Source organism: Hyperoodon ampullatus (assembly GCF_949752795.1).
Source record: "Hyperoodon ampullatus genome assembly, chromosome: X".
Taxonomy (NCBI): domain Eukaryota; kingdom Metazoa; phylum Chordata; class Mammalia; order Artiodactyla; family Ziphiidae; genus Hyperoodon; species Hyperoodon ampullatus.
The window spans coordinates 91,722,516-91,736,304 of record NC_136913.1 but is presented as its reverse complement, the minus strand read 5'-3'; the positions used below and the strand labels follow the sequence as shown (position 1 = coordinate 91,736,304).

Below are 13,789 nucleotides of genomic sequence, written 5' to 3'. Positions count from 1 at the left end.
AATATCCCAGTGTTGGACCGCAAGCCCCTGGCCATGCTGCTCTCTCATTCTTCCACTCTCTCTACATGTGTTCTTTTATCTCACTGAGCCCTCCTATTCCTTGGCCTCTCTATTTTCTGCCCATCTGCACTCTCCCTCTTCTGTCTCTCCCTCCTGTCACTATTGATTTGGTTTGGGGTTCTATTTTTTTTTTTCTGGCCGTGCCGCGCAGCTTGCTGGGATCTTAGTTCCCCGACCCAGGATCGAACCCTGGTCCCCAGCCACTGCCGAGTCCGAACCACTGGACCGCCAGGGAATTCCCTGGGGTTTCTCCTCTTTTCCTTCTTTTCCTGCTCCCACTCAGGCATACTAAGTTCTCAATACATCTACCACCACTTATTCTTCTACACTCATAACACCTTCTGTATCTCCACATCCAGTTATCACCCACAGCCAATCAACTGTTGATTTTCAGTTCTATACACTTCTTCATGTGCTTTCAATACCCCTACCTTAGTCTAGGACTTCAGCATCTCTCACATAAATCACTGCTACAATGAGCACTCCATTCTTGCTCCTCTCTGATCCTTTCTTCACATTGCTTTCAGAGTGACATTTCTAAAACACAAATTATTTCCCAAAGTAGAGCCCCTTGATGGCTTCTTGTAGCCTTAAGAATGAAGTCTCCACTGCTGTCTCTGGGGAAATGCAGATGGCCAACAGGCACATGCATACATGTTCAACATCACTAATCATCAGGGAAATGCAAACCAAAACCACAATGAGACATCACCTCACAAAAGGACACACATAACAAATTTTGGCGAGGATGTGGAGAAAAGGGAACCATCCTACACAGTTTCGCGGGAGTGTAAACTGTTGCAGCCACTGTGGAAAACAGTATGGATATTTCTCAGAAAACTAAAAGTAGAACTACCGTACGACCCAACAATTCCACTGCTGGGCATCCATCTGTAAAACACAAAAACATGAATTCAAAAAGATGCATGCATCCCAATGTTCATAGCAGTGTCATTTACAATTGCCAGTGTATGGAAGCACTCTGTGTCTTTCAACAGATGAATGGACAAAGAAGATGTCAGGTATATATACAAAGAAATACTAATCAGCCATAAAAAAAGAATTTTGCCATTGGCAGCAACATGGATGGACTTGGAGGGTATTATGTTAAGAGAAATGAGTGAGACAGAGAAAGACAAATACTCAGTAAATTAAAAAGAATTAATAACTGGCTGAATTAACGGACATAGAAATGAATGTAGAACAGACTTAAGAAAGGGTAAGTCTTCAACAACACACATGCTGCACAGAGCAGAGAAAGGGCAGGGCTTATTTGAAAACCACCTAATAAGTTGGTATTACTAGCACTACAGAGCTAGTGGGCCCTTTTGTGTGCGTCTTAAATGCCAAGTTTATTGTGTATGCAGTAGAGTCATCAAATTTTTCTTACAGGAATTTGGCATGGCCAGAGTTGGGTTTTAGGAAGGTTAACTTAGCAAGTATATGAAGCATGTATCTGTGGGGAAAGACAGGGAGGTAGGAGAAGGTTAGGAGTCTAGGGCAAAGTTCAGGCAAGAAGTAATGAAGGTAATGATACTAAGAGTTGGCAAGAATGTGGAGCAAATAGAAATCTCATCCTCTGCTCTTGGGAATATGAACTAGTACAACCGTTTTGAAAGATAATTGGTGTTACCTAGTAAAGTGAACTTGGACAGAACCTAAGACCCAGAAATTTCATGTCTAGGCCTATATTGTAGATCAGGGTTTCTCAACTGCTGACATGTTGGAAAGATAATTCTGGGTTGTAGAGGACTGTCCTGTGCATTGTAGGATGTTTAGCAGTATCCTTGGCCTCCACCCACTAGATGCCAGTAGCACACCCTCAATTATGTCACCCAAAATGCTTCCAGACGTTATCAAATATCACCCTGGCTGGGGCGGATGGGGAAGTGCAGAGAATTGCTCTCAACTGAGAAACTAAAGAAGCTGTTGTATAAGGGCATAGTGGGATATGAATGAGAAAGTTCATCGCAAAATGATTTGCAAAAGCATAAAGCTGGAAACAAGCCACATGTCCATCAACAGGAAATAGACATATTGTGGAATTTTCATATGATGGATAACTATAGAGCAATGAATAATGATGACAACAGTTGCACACATCAGCATGGATAAATACCACAAACACAAAATTGCGGGGGTAGAGAAAGAGCAAGACAAGTAATACATCCAGTATAATTAGATCTACATGAAGTCCAAAATGGAGAAGAAATATCATTATTTACAGGAACATTCCTCTACAGTAAATGTATAAAAAAGTGAATTATTAACAAGTTCAGGATCGTGGTAACCTCTGGGAAGGAATGAGGGGATGAACCTGGAAGGGCACAGGGGGGCCTCCAAGGCATTAGCCGTGTTCTAGTTCTCAAGCTTGGTGGTGAGTACACAGGTTTACATATTATTAAGATATACCTTACATATATGCTGTATTATCTTCTGTATACATGAAACAGTTCATAAAATTTGTCAGGAAGTGATGCGGTCTAAAATAATGCAGGAAAACGGAGAGAAAGGCAACAGAGTAAATAACTAATTGGATGAGAGACAGAGACAGAGAGAGAGAGAGAAGAGCCAACCTTTAGGTGCCTCTTTGAATCATTTTAAATTCATTTTCTTCACAGAATTGGGGATGAAATCAATTCCTTATCTATAAACACACATAATTCATTGCTCAGACTTCTACGAAATGTACACTTTATGCCTCAACACGGATCCTACTATATGACGTGATTCACAGGACTGGATAATACTACATTTCACAAAACACCATTGTCTGAGAATCCTGCCCTGTTAGACTTGTACACCTGTACTCATTTGTATTCCTTGGAGTTATAAGCATCTGAAAATAGGTGGCTTAGAGTAAAAGTGATTCTTCATCACTAACTCTAGTGTCATTAGCATACACCTAACTGGTACAGAAAACTGTTTCCAACTTCGGCACCCACCCTACCCCTCTGCTTTTCTCCCAATGGTCACCTCTCAGGTAGTGGAATAAAAGGAGAACTTTTGGATCAACTCCTTTCAGAAGATGGAGCCATAACCAAGGAAAATATCAGAACATCCTAACCTTTCCTGGACCAGGCAGAGAGGGACAAGACAGGTCTCTTCCTAGAAAAAGCACAGAGTTTTCAAGGCTGAAGGACTCATTGAAAACATATATTATACATGTGGATACAGAAAAACCCACAAACACCCAGAGAAATAGGAAACACAGGATTTGTCCCTGACCTGATTTAGGGACTGTCTCTCAGAGACTCAGAGAAGCCTGATATGTTAGAGCTACAGCAAACCCTCAGAGCAGCAAGCCTGAGCTTCCTCCCTCAACATGAGAGGCTTCAGGTGCATACATGTGGATAACGTAGCCCACTTGTCCTGTTACCTGTATACACGGCCATCACCTCGTAGATACCTCTCAGTCCTGAGAGTATAACACTGACAGTGCAACTCACCCCTCAGAAGCACAGACTCAGTGAAGAGGAACACACATGCCTCTTGGGGCTTGGGACATGGGGCCACCTGGAGAGTAAATACAGGGCCCTAGGTAACTGGAGCTCGGTAAGGGGCAGGGATAAGGACTCCAAGCATGCACCAAAAAAGGCTTATCTCAAAAAGAGGTATGCATGCGTTTGTTTAAACTGAAACTCCGGCGACATCCCTGGCAGTCCAGTGGTTGAGACTCTGTGCTCCCAATGCAGGGGGCACGTGTTCGAACCCTGGTCGGGGATCTGATATCCTGCATGCCACATGACATGGCCAAAAATATAAATAAATATATATATAAATATATAAATAAATAAGTGAACCTCCGTAAATTCTTAAGCCCAGGTAAAGGCCTTTAATATTAACTATTAACTATAGTTAATACGCTAACTATATTAACACAGAAATACACACACACACACCCTGCTGGCATGGCATGAACCATACGGAACCAAACCAATTTGAGGTCTTTCGAGGGACCCTACATGGATAAATTTCTACTTGGACTGTTCTTTCATTAAACAATGGTGACAAAAGGCCTCGTGCCTTTTGTTGTTGTTGTTCTAAGCATGAGGAATACTGTGTTACTACATGACAATGCATTTTTAAATGTCAACCCCACTGACAGGGGAAAGGGTTGTGGATACCTTACACTCACATCACTTTAACAGACCTTTATCAAGCATCTACAAAGAAGAAAACCCAGCGATTTAGAAGAGAGAAATCAATAAAAGCCTTTACGTCCTGCACAAGTCAGAAGCTCCCATTTTAGGGAGCTGGGGCGATACACACATAAATAAATAATGTTAATCTACTCTAGGATACGAGAGGAACTAGCATGGAAAACAGAAAATGTATTGATGCTAACCAGGAAGCTCTCAAGCAGCGTTAACTAAATATAGAAATAAGGCTTTGTACCCTCAAACCCCTGGTCCTTCCCTTCTCTGATCGTCTGCTCTGCTCAAGTACCACTTCACTCTTTTCCCTTAAAGAAGTTCCAGATACTAGGCCCATTTCCTCTTTTAATTTTCTTTAAATTAGGACATATTTCAGACCTCGACAAAGGTACAGAGAATGCTACACCCATGCAACCATCAGCCGTCTTAAGAAACGTTAGCTTACAAATAAAATTGAAACCAAATGTACCCCTCCCCAACTGAATTCTCCCTCTTTTTCCATGGATTTAACCACTGTCTTAAATAGGTTTATTGTTCTCATACACACCTTTCTGCATACTACATATGCATGCATTACTCCTATGTATGCCTTTTACTACAAATAGATGTATGTATAATCAATCTAATAATTTTGAATGCCTTTAAACTTCATATGTGCATGGTATCATAATGCTTTTATCGTGTTGGAACTAGGTTCTTCCTTTATCTATTTGTCCCTTCCACTACTGAATCTTTGCCCCTTGTTATAAGCTGAATTGTGTCCCCTCAAAAGATATGTTGAAGTCTTGACCCCCGGAACCTGTAAATGTGACCTTATTTGGAAATAGGGTATTTGCAGGTGTAATAAAGATCAGGTGAGGTCATACTGGATTAGGGTGGGCCCTTCATCCAATATGACTGGTGTCCTTATAAGAAGAGAAAGAACACAGAAACAGAGACAGGGGAAAACACTATGTAAAGATGAAGAAAGAGACTGGAAATCTGCATGTACAAGCCGAGTGATGCCAAGGATTGACAGCAACCACCAGAAACTAGGAGAGAGGCATGGAACAGATGCTTCCTCTAAGCCTCCAGAAGGAACCAACCCTGCCGACACTTTAACCTCGGACTTCTGGTCTCCAGAACTGTGAGAGAATAAATTTCGGTTGTTTTAAGCCACCTGCTTTGTGGTAATTTGTTACGGTAAACCTAGGAAACTAACACATCCCTCCGGGAGGTCTTTGTGTCTCAGGCCCCTGAGAATTCTAGTACCTTCCTCAGTCCAGATCTTACCATCCTGTTCAGTTTACCTGCAATAGTACCAAGTCAGTGAATTAAGGCTGGTTCTACTGTAGGTGTAGTTAAATGTTTCCCCCATTGCTCTAAAGCAGTGGTTCTCAAACTTTAGTGTGCTTCAGTAGCACTTGGAGGACCTGTAAAACCCTGATGGCTAGCAGCCTACCTTCAGAATATCCAATCCAGTAGGTCTGGGGCAGGGTCTGAGAATTTGCATTTCAAACAAGTTCCCAGCTGATGCTGATGCTGATGATGATGCTGCTGCTCCATGGCAGGCCAGTAGCACCATCTGGTCCCCAGGCAAGCTAGGTCATCCATCAGTTTCTTTCAATAACATATACTAGAGGCTGGGCCACCATCTCTATCGTCACACAAGTTGTTTATAATCTAATGTTTTAATTTATTTGAGGCTGCTATAAAAGGATGTCAAACAGGCTTACCAAATACTTGAAAGGAATCCCTTTCAATGACACTAAGGTGGGCCGAAATAAATAGAACAAAGATACATTGGAGTCAGTGTTATTTATGTTAAAAAAATCTGCAGCTTATTCGTGTCAAACAAGCTTTTATTTTCAATGTGAACAATACTGTCAAATTTATATCTAAAAGGTAAGAATAAAGTCAGATAGCAGTTAATATCATTTTGGCATGATGAACTTTGAAACAAAATCTCTGTTGTGGGCTAATGAAAACTAGAATGTTCATGAAGAACAAATTCTTCTCTTCTTTCGCTGTCCACTTCTTTTAATGTCTTCCAACTGTAGGATGGGATAAGAGTCAATTAACAATTGTACACCAACAACATGCACCAGGGACCTTCTAAATATGAGTCAATACTATGTACATCTCTTGGCTCTCCAAGGAGAAAACAAAATGTTTTCTTCTTGTAACCCAGACCCTTGGTTGTCAGGGTGCACATCATTTCATCACACCAACCTCATTTCTCTCTTGCCAACCACTATATATGTTAGTTTTTTTTCTTGAAAGGCCACTCTGTGATTTAAATGTCTTTCCACCTTAAGAGCCTATGCTCCTTACCAAATCATAAATCCCTTATAATCCCAGACCTTCAGTTTCCGTATCTGTATAATGAGAATGAGGCTGTTATCAAACATCCACAGGTGTCAAAATTAAGAAAGGGAGAAAGAAAGAGTGTGATACTGAGAGAGAGAGAGAGAGAGATGAGAGAGAGAAAGGAAAAGATGAATGGGTAGCGGAAAGAGAAATTAGGATTGAATTACCAACTCAGTGATAGCCAATAATAATACTATGGCTCATTTTCTTTCCTTTTGAATAAAACATCTAAATTGAACTAATATTTGTGAATTACTCATGAAATGCAGTCTTATTTGAAATCCTTAACTTTTTACTACTTTGTAAGGAGTCACCTTCTCAAAGGCATTGTTATTCCAAGAGACTTCATTTCTGTGGCCAGGTGATGAAGGTACAGCTAGTGCACAGCTTAGTCACTTTAGCTGCTTCTCCTGGTGACCAGTCTCTAAAAGTATAGGTCTCTATATTTTAGACCGCTAAAAAAATATAGGTCTCTATTTCCAGGTCTGATAAATTTCCCATCTGCAGTAGACTTAAAGCTACAGGACAAAGGACTTGTGGCTGTAAATGAAATACATTTCAGAACACACTTCCTTCTATACCATCTAGAATACAAGTACATTATTAACATTAAACTGTTTTTCCAAAACTAAATTTCAACAATTTTTTCTTATTATTTTACAAAAACAATTAAAAACATGATAGATGGCTAGAGGGAAGCAGCTGCATAGCACAGGGAGATCAGCTCGGAGCTCTGTGACCACCTAGACGGGTGGGATAGGGAGGGTGGGAGGGAGACGCAAGTGGGAAGAGAAATGGGGATATAGGTATACTATAGGTGATTCACTTTGGTATAAAGCAGAAACTAACACACCACTGTAAAGCAATTATACGCCAATAAAGATGTTAAAAAGATAAACAAAAAATACATTAAGGATGTAAACAAAACAAAACATAAAGCTGTCAGTAACAGGTATATGTCAGGACCGGTTGCACTATACAATAATACCTTGTCTTCTCCAGAACTGCCCTCTGCTGAGTCCATATCCAGCTTCAGTCCTTCTTCTGCTTTTTCATCTCCATCCTCTTTCTCTTCCTCAGCATTTTCATAATGATATTCACTCTCTTCTTTAGTGTCGAATGATACGGACTTTGGCATCACAAGGTGGTGGGAAACATTTCCCGATTTGAAATCAGCAGCAGAATCTAGTTCTCTGCTCTCAGGAGGATCTGGAGAAGAGAAATATGTCCGAAAATAAATAAATAAATAAGGAGAATAGCTGGTCATGTTCCTACTGGTTGATACAGCACTTCCTTGGCCCTCACACTTCTGCTGCTTGACAGTTTTCACAACATTATCCCCCTGTTTCCAGTAGATCTCACACACTGTGCTGCTGATTTTTTCTGGCCCTTTGGAGAAGGGATGGAAATCATTTGATCCTGAGAGCAATTTTGTATGTTTCTGCCAGAACGTCACTGGAAAATGTTCACCCCATTTCAAGACAAATTCTACCGCGAACCTCATTGATTCCTCAGCCACTGAAAAGTGCCCCTGTGCCATTTCATCATTTTCTCAGGTCATCGTACTGAGAATCTTTACATTTTTAGAAGCCCGTCAGCCAAAAGTGAGGTATGCCATTTGTTTGCCCCTAGGTTGGTAGAAGGCAGCATACTTTTTCTCAAGATCCTAAAGGTCTTTAGAGAATTGGGCTTCTACTTGTGCATATCGTGGCTGAAGGTTTTTGAGAGCTTTGACCCGCTGCTTAACCGCCAGAGGCCAGCGCTGAGTGCACCCTGCCTTTGAGGCCGATGCCGCAGCAGGGGCTGCAAGGGACAGGGGACTGGGCCTCCCCTAGCCAGCCTCGGCCCCTTCGACGGGTCCACAAGTCCCAGCCACCCAGGACTCGGAGGCATCAGCCAGGACCTCGCCCGCCCAGAACTCAGCCTCCCCTGCCCCCGCCACCGGTTCCTCTGCCTTCTGGGATGCCACCCCCTCCGCAGGCTCCCGCGGCTCCCAGGGCGGGGGGCCCTCTGCCTGGCACTCGCCCCACCAGACCTCACCTGCCTCTCCCAGGTCTTCCTGCCCATGAGGAAGCGCGGCAGCCTCTGCAGGGTCTGAGGGCCGTCGGGAGCGGCGCCTGACCATCACGCGGCCGGCGTGGGGCCCGGCCAGGACACGGTCGTTGTAGTGGCTGTGGTGCAGAAGACAATGGCCCACATCCCGGAGCAGGGAATGAAACTGCACCGCGGGCGCCCCGCGGCCTGCGACCACTCCCGCGCCTCCCTGCCCATGCTCGTCTTCCTCTTCTGTCTCTTCCTCCTCCTCGACCTCTTCCTCAGTTTCCTCCCCCTCTTCTGACTGGTACTCAGCCTCCTCCCGGTCCTCGATGTCTAATTCAAACTCTTCCTCCTCCTCGACCTCTTCCTCAGTTTCCTCCCCCTCTTCTGACTGGTACTCAGCCTCCTCCCGGTCCTCGATGTCTAATTCAAACTCTTCCTCCTCCTCCTCCACCATCTCTGCATCCCAGTCTTCTGCCACTGTGGCCTGGGCGGCCTCCTGCCCACCATCCTCCCCGTGAAGGGCTCTGGAGAGCCTCAGGGAGGCCAGAAGTGCTGTGACCCCCTCGACTCCATCCATCCCTCCAGAAGGGGAGGCACGGACCCCGAGGGGACTGGGGTCGCCACCCCCCCTGCCACCAGCTCCGTCCTGGCCACCTGGGATCGGCCCACGCTCCTCTGTGGCAGACATGGCAGGAGGGACACGCCAGACACGGATCGGGCTGCAGTGACGACCGTGGGGAAGATGGCGGCCGCTGCACTGAGTGTCGCTGAGGGAGCGGACGCTGTTGGCAGCTGGGCCACCGGGACGGGGTGGGGGCTGCAGAGAAGCCAGCTGCCCAGGGGACCAGAGTCGGAGAAAATGCCTCTGCGAGCCCCGCTACGGGAAGTGCAGACGGCCTGCCCGCGGAGCGCCCCGGCGAGACAGGGTCGCGGCCGCTGCGCACAGGGCGGGAAAGAGCTTGATTGGCTGCTGACGGGAGGCGGACCTTACAAGGGTCAACGAAGGGCCACTTCCTCCAGCGCCGACTCTAAGCTCATTTGCCAGCAGCCAAGGATTGACAGCACCACCGTCCAATGAGTGATCAAGTTCTTCACTTTCCCTGGAGGCCTTAAAGGGCCAGCTCACCCTCAGCCTCTGTGATCACACAGGAATCCCTTCTTTTCATTCCACCACTGCAAGAGCAAAACTACAATGCCCCTAAAGGCGGCGCCCTGGGGTATGGGAACCTGCATGTGTTCCCCAGTTGCCACCCTGGGGCAGCTCACGCTGATACAGACACACGTAGTTCAAAACTGAGAGAGAGAGAGAAGGTGTATAGATCAAATCTCAGCAACGCTTAAAACCTCCCACAAGAGACAGCAAGCGAATTTGGAGGTTTTAATGCTGTTAAGGCTCCTTAGAAAAGGACATACAGAGTCGATATGGATGCAGTGAGAATGGAGAGTGGAAGAAGCAGTAAAGACAGGAGCTGGAGAGTGTTTCATCAGGGCTCCCCAATTCAGTTGCAGCCTCCAAGAAATGAAGACAGACAGAGAGAGGGAAGAGAGACAGAGACAGAGACAGAGAGAGAGATTTCTTTTAAAGTCTGGGCTGAGCACCTGCTCTGCACTGGATTGTGCACACCCCTTGCCTCCCAAATTCATACGAGAAGCCCGTCCCCAGCCCCACCCCACCCCCAGGAGATGGTATTTGGAGACTGGGTCTTCAGTAGGTCATTCAGTTTTGGTAAGGTCAGGAGGCTGGGGTCCACACATTGGGATTATTGCCCTTACAGGAAGAGACCATAGATGGTACTCTCCTCCCACCATCCCAACGTGAAGCCACAGGAAGAAGGTGGCTATCTTCAAGCCAAAACGAGGGCCCTCACCAAGAACTCCACCCTCCTGGCACCCTGACTTTGGGCTTCCTAGCCTCCAGAACTGTAGGAAATAAATAACTGTCTTGTTTAAGCCGCCCAGCCCATGGCATTTTATTAGGGCAGCCTGAGCAGACTAATACAGCATGGCAGACGTTAACAGCACAGGCTTCCTAGAATCATTTCTCGGTCAACAGTCCGAGACTTTTTGTTGTACTCAGCCCCACTTAGCCGAGTGGTCAAGGGTAACGAATGCTGAAAACGAGGAAGAAATCAACAACTATTTTATGCTAATCCCAGTTACTACTGTTGATGGGCATAGAAGCAAGACTGGGTGTCAGCTGTAACTTCACGTTCAGGAGAACATAAGCTATGTCCCTTACTTCCAGTAAGCACACTGCCTTGGGATCCAGGACATCGAATTTGACACATCCTAACGTTTCACAGATGGGAAGCACACATTCTGCAGTGCGCTCCTGGGAAGGCTCAGGAGAAGAGCTGTTGTTGCCACCCTGAGTCACTATGGACTCCTCCTATCCCAAGTTGGGTTCAACGGTCAATCAAGACTGGTGACACCACACACACACACACACACACACGCACACACACACACACACACACACACACACTACCGAGACGCGATGCAAAGTGTATTCCTTACGTGAGGAGGCTTCTGGGGGGAGAGCAGGGCAGCCTTCTCAAGCTGCTCCAAAATAGACTTCAGAGAGTCAGGAATGGAAGAAATTGCTTTGGGAGTTCTACTGTGATTAGTGGATGGGGCCAGCATGACAGTTCCCTTGTGCTGGCAGTAGCTAGTGTCGTTTGATGCCCACTCCTCCTGCCCTCCACCCTACAACCGTGCCAAAGGAGAGAGTGGAGTGTGGGGCATTGGGGAAGAGGGAGGGTTGACGTTTAAAAGCCCTCAGCAGTCAAACATCAAAGGATGCAGTCAGACCCTATACTATAATTCACCTCTGGCGTGTTGCAAGCGACAGAAACGTGCCATTTTCGTGTAATGGAATCTGAACTTGTGGAAGTAAGCCACTCTGGAACTCTGAGTCCTGCAGCCTAAGGCCGGGTAGGGAGGCAAAAGGTCCACTGAAGGCTGTTCAAGAGCCCAGCGTGGTGTATCCTGAGAAGTAAAATGCATGCCTCGGTCACCATCAATAAGGCCCGGAACTCCAAACCCCATCAGGAGGGTCTTGGCGAAGCCCTGCGTAGTGGTTTTAGTATATGTAGAGACACGTGTGACCTGGATTTATAATTTGGGAGTCTGTGGGCCAAGAGATTCCCACGGCTCTTTACCCCAAAGGGGACAGTTTTACACAAGGAAACGTCGCTGCCGCCATGGGCCGGACCAGACAGCCAGACCGATGACAACGGCCTGATTGTCCATGAAAATGTGAAGATGGTGCTAACTGTTGGCCAGAGCATCCAGCGCTAAGGTGACTGCCTGAAGTTCACTCACTGGTGCTGTCTTTTCGTTGAACAGTTTTATCTATGGTTATTGTATTGATTACTGACAAGGAAAGAGTTTTCCTGACATTTTCCTATTTATTTTCCACATGTCAGTCTTTTTTGTTCCTTCACTCCTCAATTACTCTGCTTTCTGTTATTAATTACTTTTTATAGTGTACAAAGTGATCCTTTATCTCTCCTTTTGCTGTACTTTTTTAGTTTTTTTTTAGTGCTGGAGCTTTTTGTGGGGGCAGTGTCGGTGGTTACACTGGGAGTTACAATTAGTATCTTAGCTTTATAATAATCAAGTTTGTATTAACACGGAGATAGTTGCCATAGTATTCAAAAACTCTGCTTTTCCCTAGCTCTGCCACATTTCTTTATTTAATTATGGTGACACATGGCATGTCTGTATATTTGGTGCCCATTAACAGAGATTTATAGTTAATGCTTTATACATTTGTATTTTAAATCATATATGAGAACAAAAAGAGGAGATATAAACCAAAAGTGCAGCAGTACTGGCTTCTGCGTTTACCTGTGTAGTTACCTTGGCCTTTGTGGTTTATTTCTTCATATTGCTTCAAATATGTGCCCAGCATTGTTTCAATTCAGCCTGAAGGACTCCTTTCAGTACTTTCTATAGGGCAAGCTTACTAGCTATGTACTCTCTCAGTTATTGTTTGTCTTGGAATGTCTTTAACTCCCCTTCATTTCCCCCACATATAGAATTCTTGGTTGAAAGGGTATTTTTGTTCATTTGTTCTACGCTTTTAATATGCCATTCCAATGCCACCTGTCCTGTGTGGTTTCTGTAGAGGAATGCGCACAAATCTTACTGACGATTACTTGTATATGAGGAGTTGTTTCTATTGCTGTTTTCAAGGTTCACTCTTTGTCTTTGACTTTTGATGATTTGATCATGATGTGCCTAGGTGGGGATCTCTGATTCTATCCTGCTTGGAGTTTGTAGAACTTACTGGGTGTGTAGATTCATGTCTTTCCTCCGAGTTTGGAGGTTTTCAGGCATCATTTCTTCAAAGATTTCCTGCCCCTTTCTCTCTCTCCTCTGCCTCTGCAACTGTCATTATGTGTACATTGATAAGCTTGCTGATGCATATAAGTCTCATAGGATTTGCTCATTATTCTTCATTCTTTGCTTTTTCTGCTCCTCTTTTCCTTTCCAGAGACTGGATATCTCAACTAACCTTTTAAACTTTGCTGATTCTTTTTCTCCTGTTCAAATTTGCTGTTGGACATCTTTTATTAAATTTTCATTTCACTTACGGTGCTTTTCAGCTGAAGAACTTTTATTTTGTCCCTATTCATAATTTCTATCTCTTTGGGATACATCTTTCTCATTGTTTCCTAGTTCTTTGATCACTGTTTCCTTTCGGTCATTGAGTTTATTGAAGACAGCTGACTAAAAGTGTATTTTTCTAGTAACCCAAATACTGGGCTTCACCTCTGACAGTTTATAGTAATTAATTTTTTCCATGTGAACAGGACACACATTCCTCCCATCCCCTCCAACTTTATGGAAGTACAATTTACAAATAAAATTTGTATATTCAAGGGGAACAATATGATGCTTGATGTATGTACACATTGTTAAATGATTACCACAGTCAAACTAATTTATGCATCTATAACCTCACATAGCTAAAGGTTTTTTGGGGTGGTGCGTGGGATAAAACTAAGATCTACTCTCTCAGCAAGTCTCCAGCATACCATACAACATCTTAAATTAAATCTGCATGCTGTGCATTAGATCCCTAGAATGTATTCATCTTATAACTGATCATTTGTACCCTTTGATGAACCACCCCACAAATAACAAACCTGGAGGCATCATGGTTCCTGATTTCA

General features: G+C 44.5%; 1 protein-coding gene across 1 annotated transcript; it reads right to left on the bottom strand.

The window, feature by feature from the left end:
* Window positions 1–849: 849 nt before the first annotated feature.
* Window positions 850–9,294, bottom strand: LOC307069763 (uncharacterized protein; the record flags this gene model as incomplete). The annotated part of the gene is made up of 4 exons (XM_079728089.1): window positions 850–951; window positions 7,555–7,775; window positions 8,607–8,916; window positions 9,058–9,294. The coding sequence occupies 4 exons, from the start codon at window positions 9,292–9,294 to the stop codon at window positions 913–915; spliced, it is 807 nt and encodes a 268-aa protein (XP_079584215.1). The 3' UTR covers window positions 850–912.
* Between the last annotated feature and the right edge of the window lie 4,495 nt (window positions 9,295–13,789).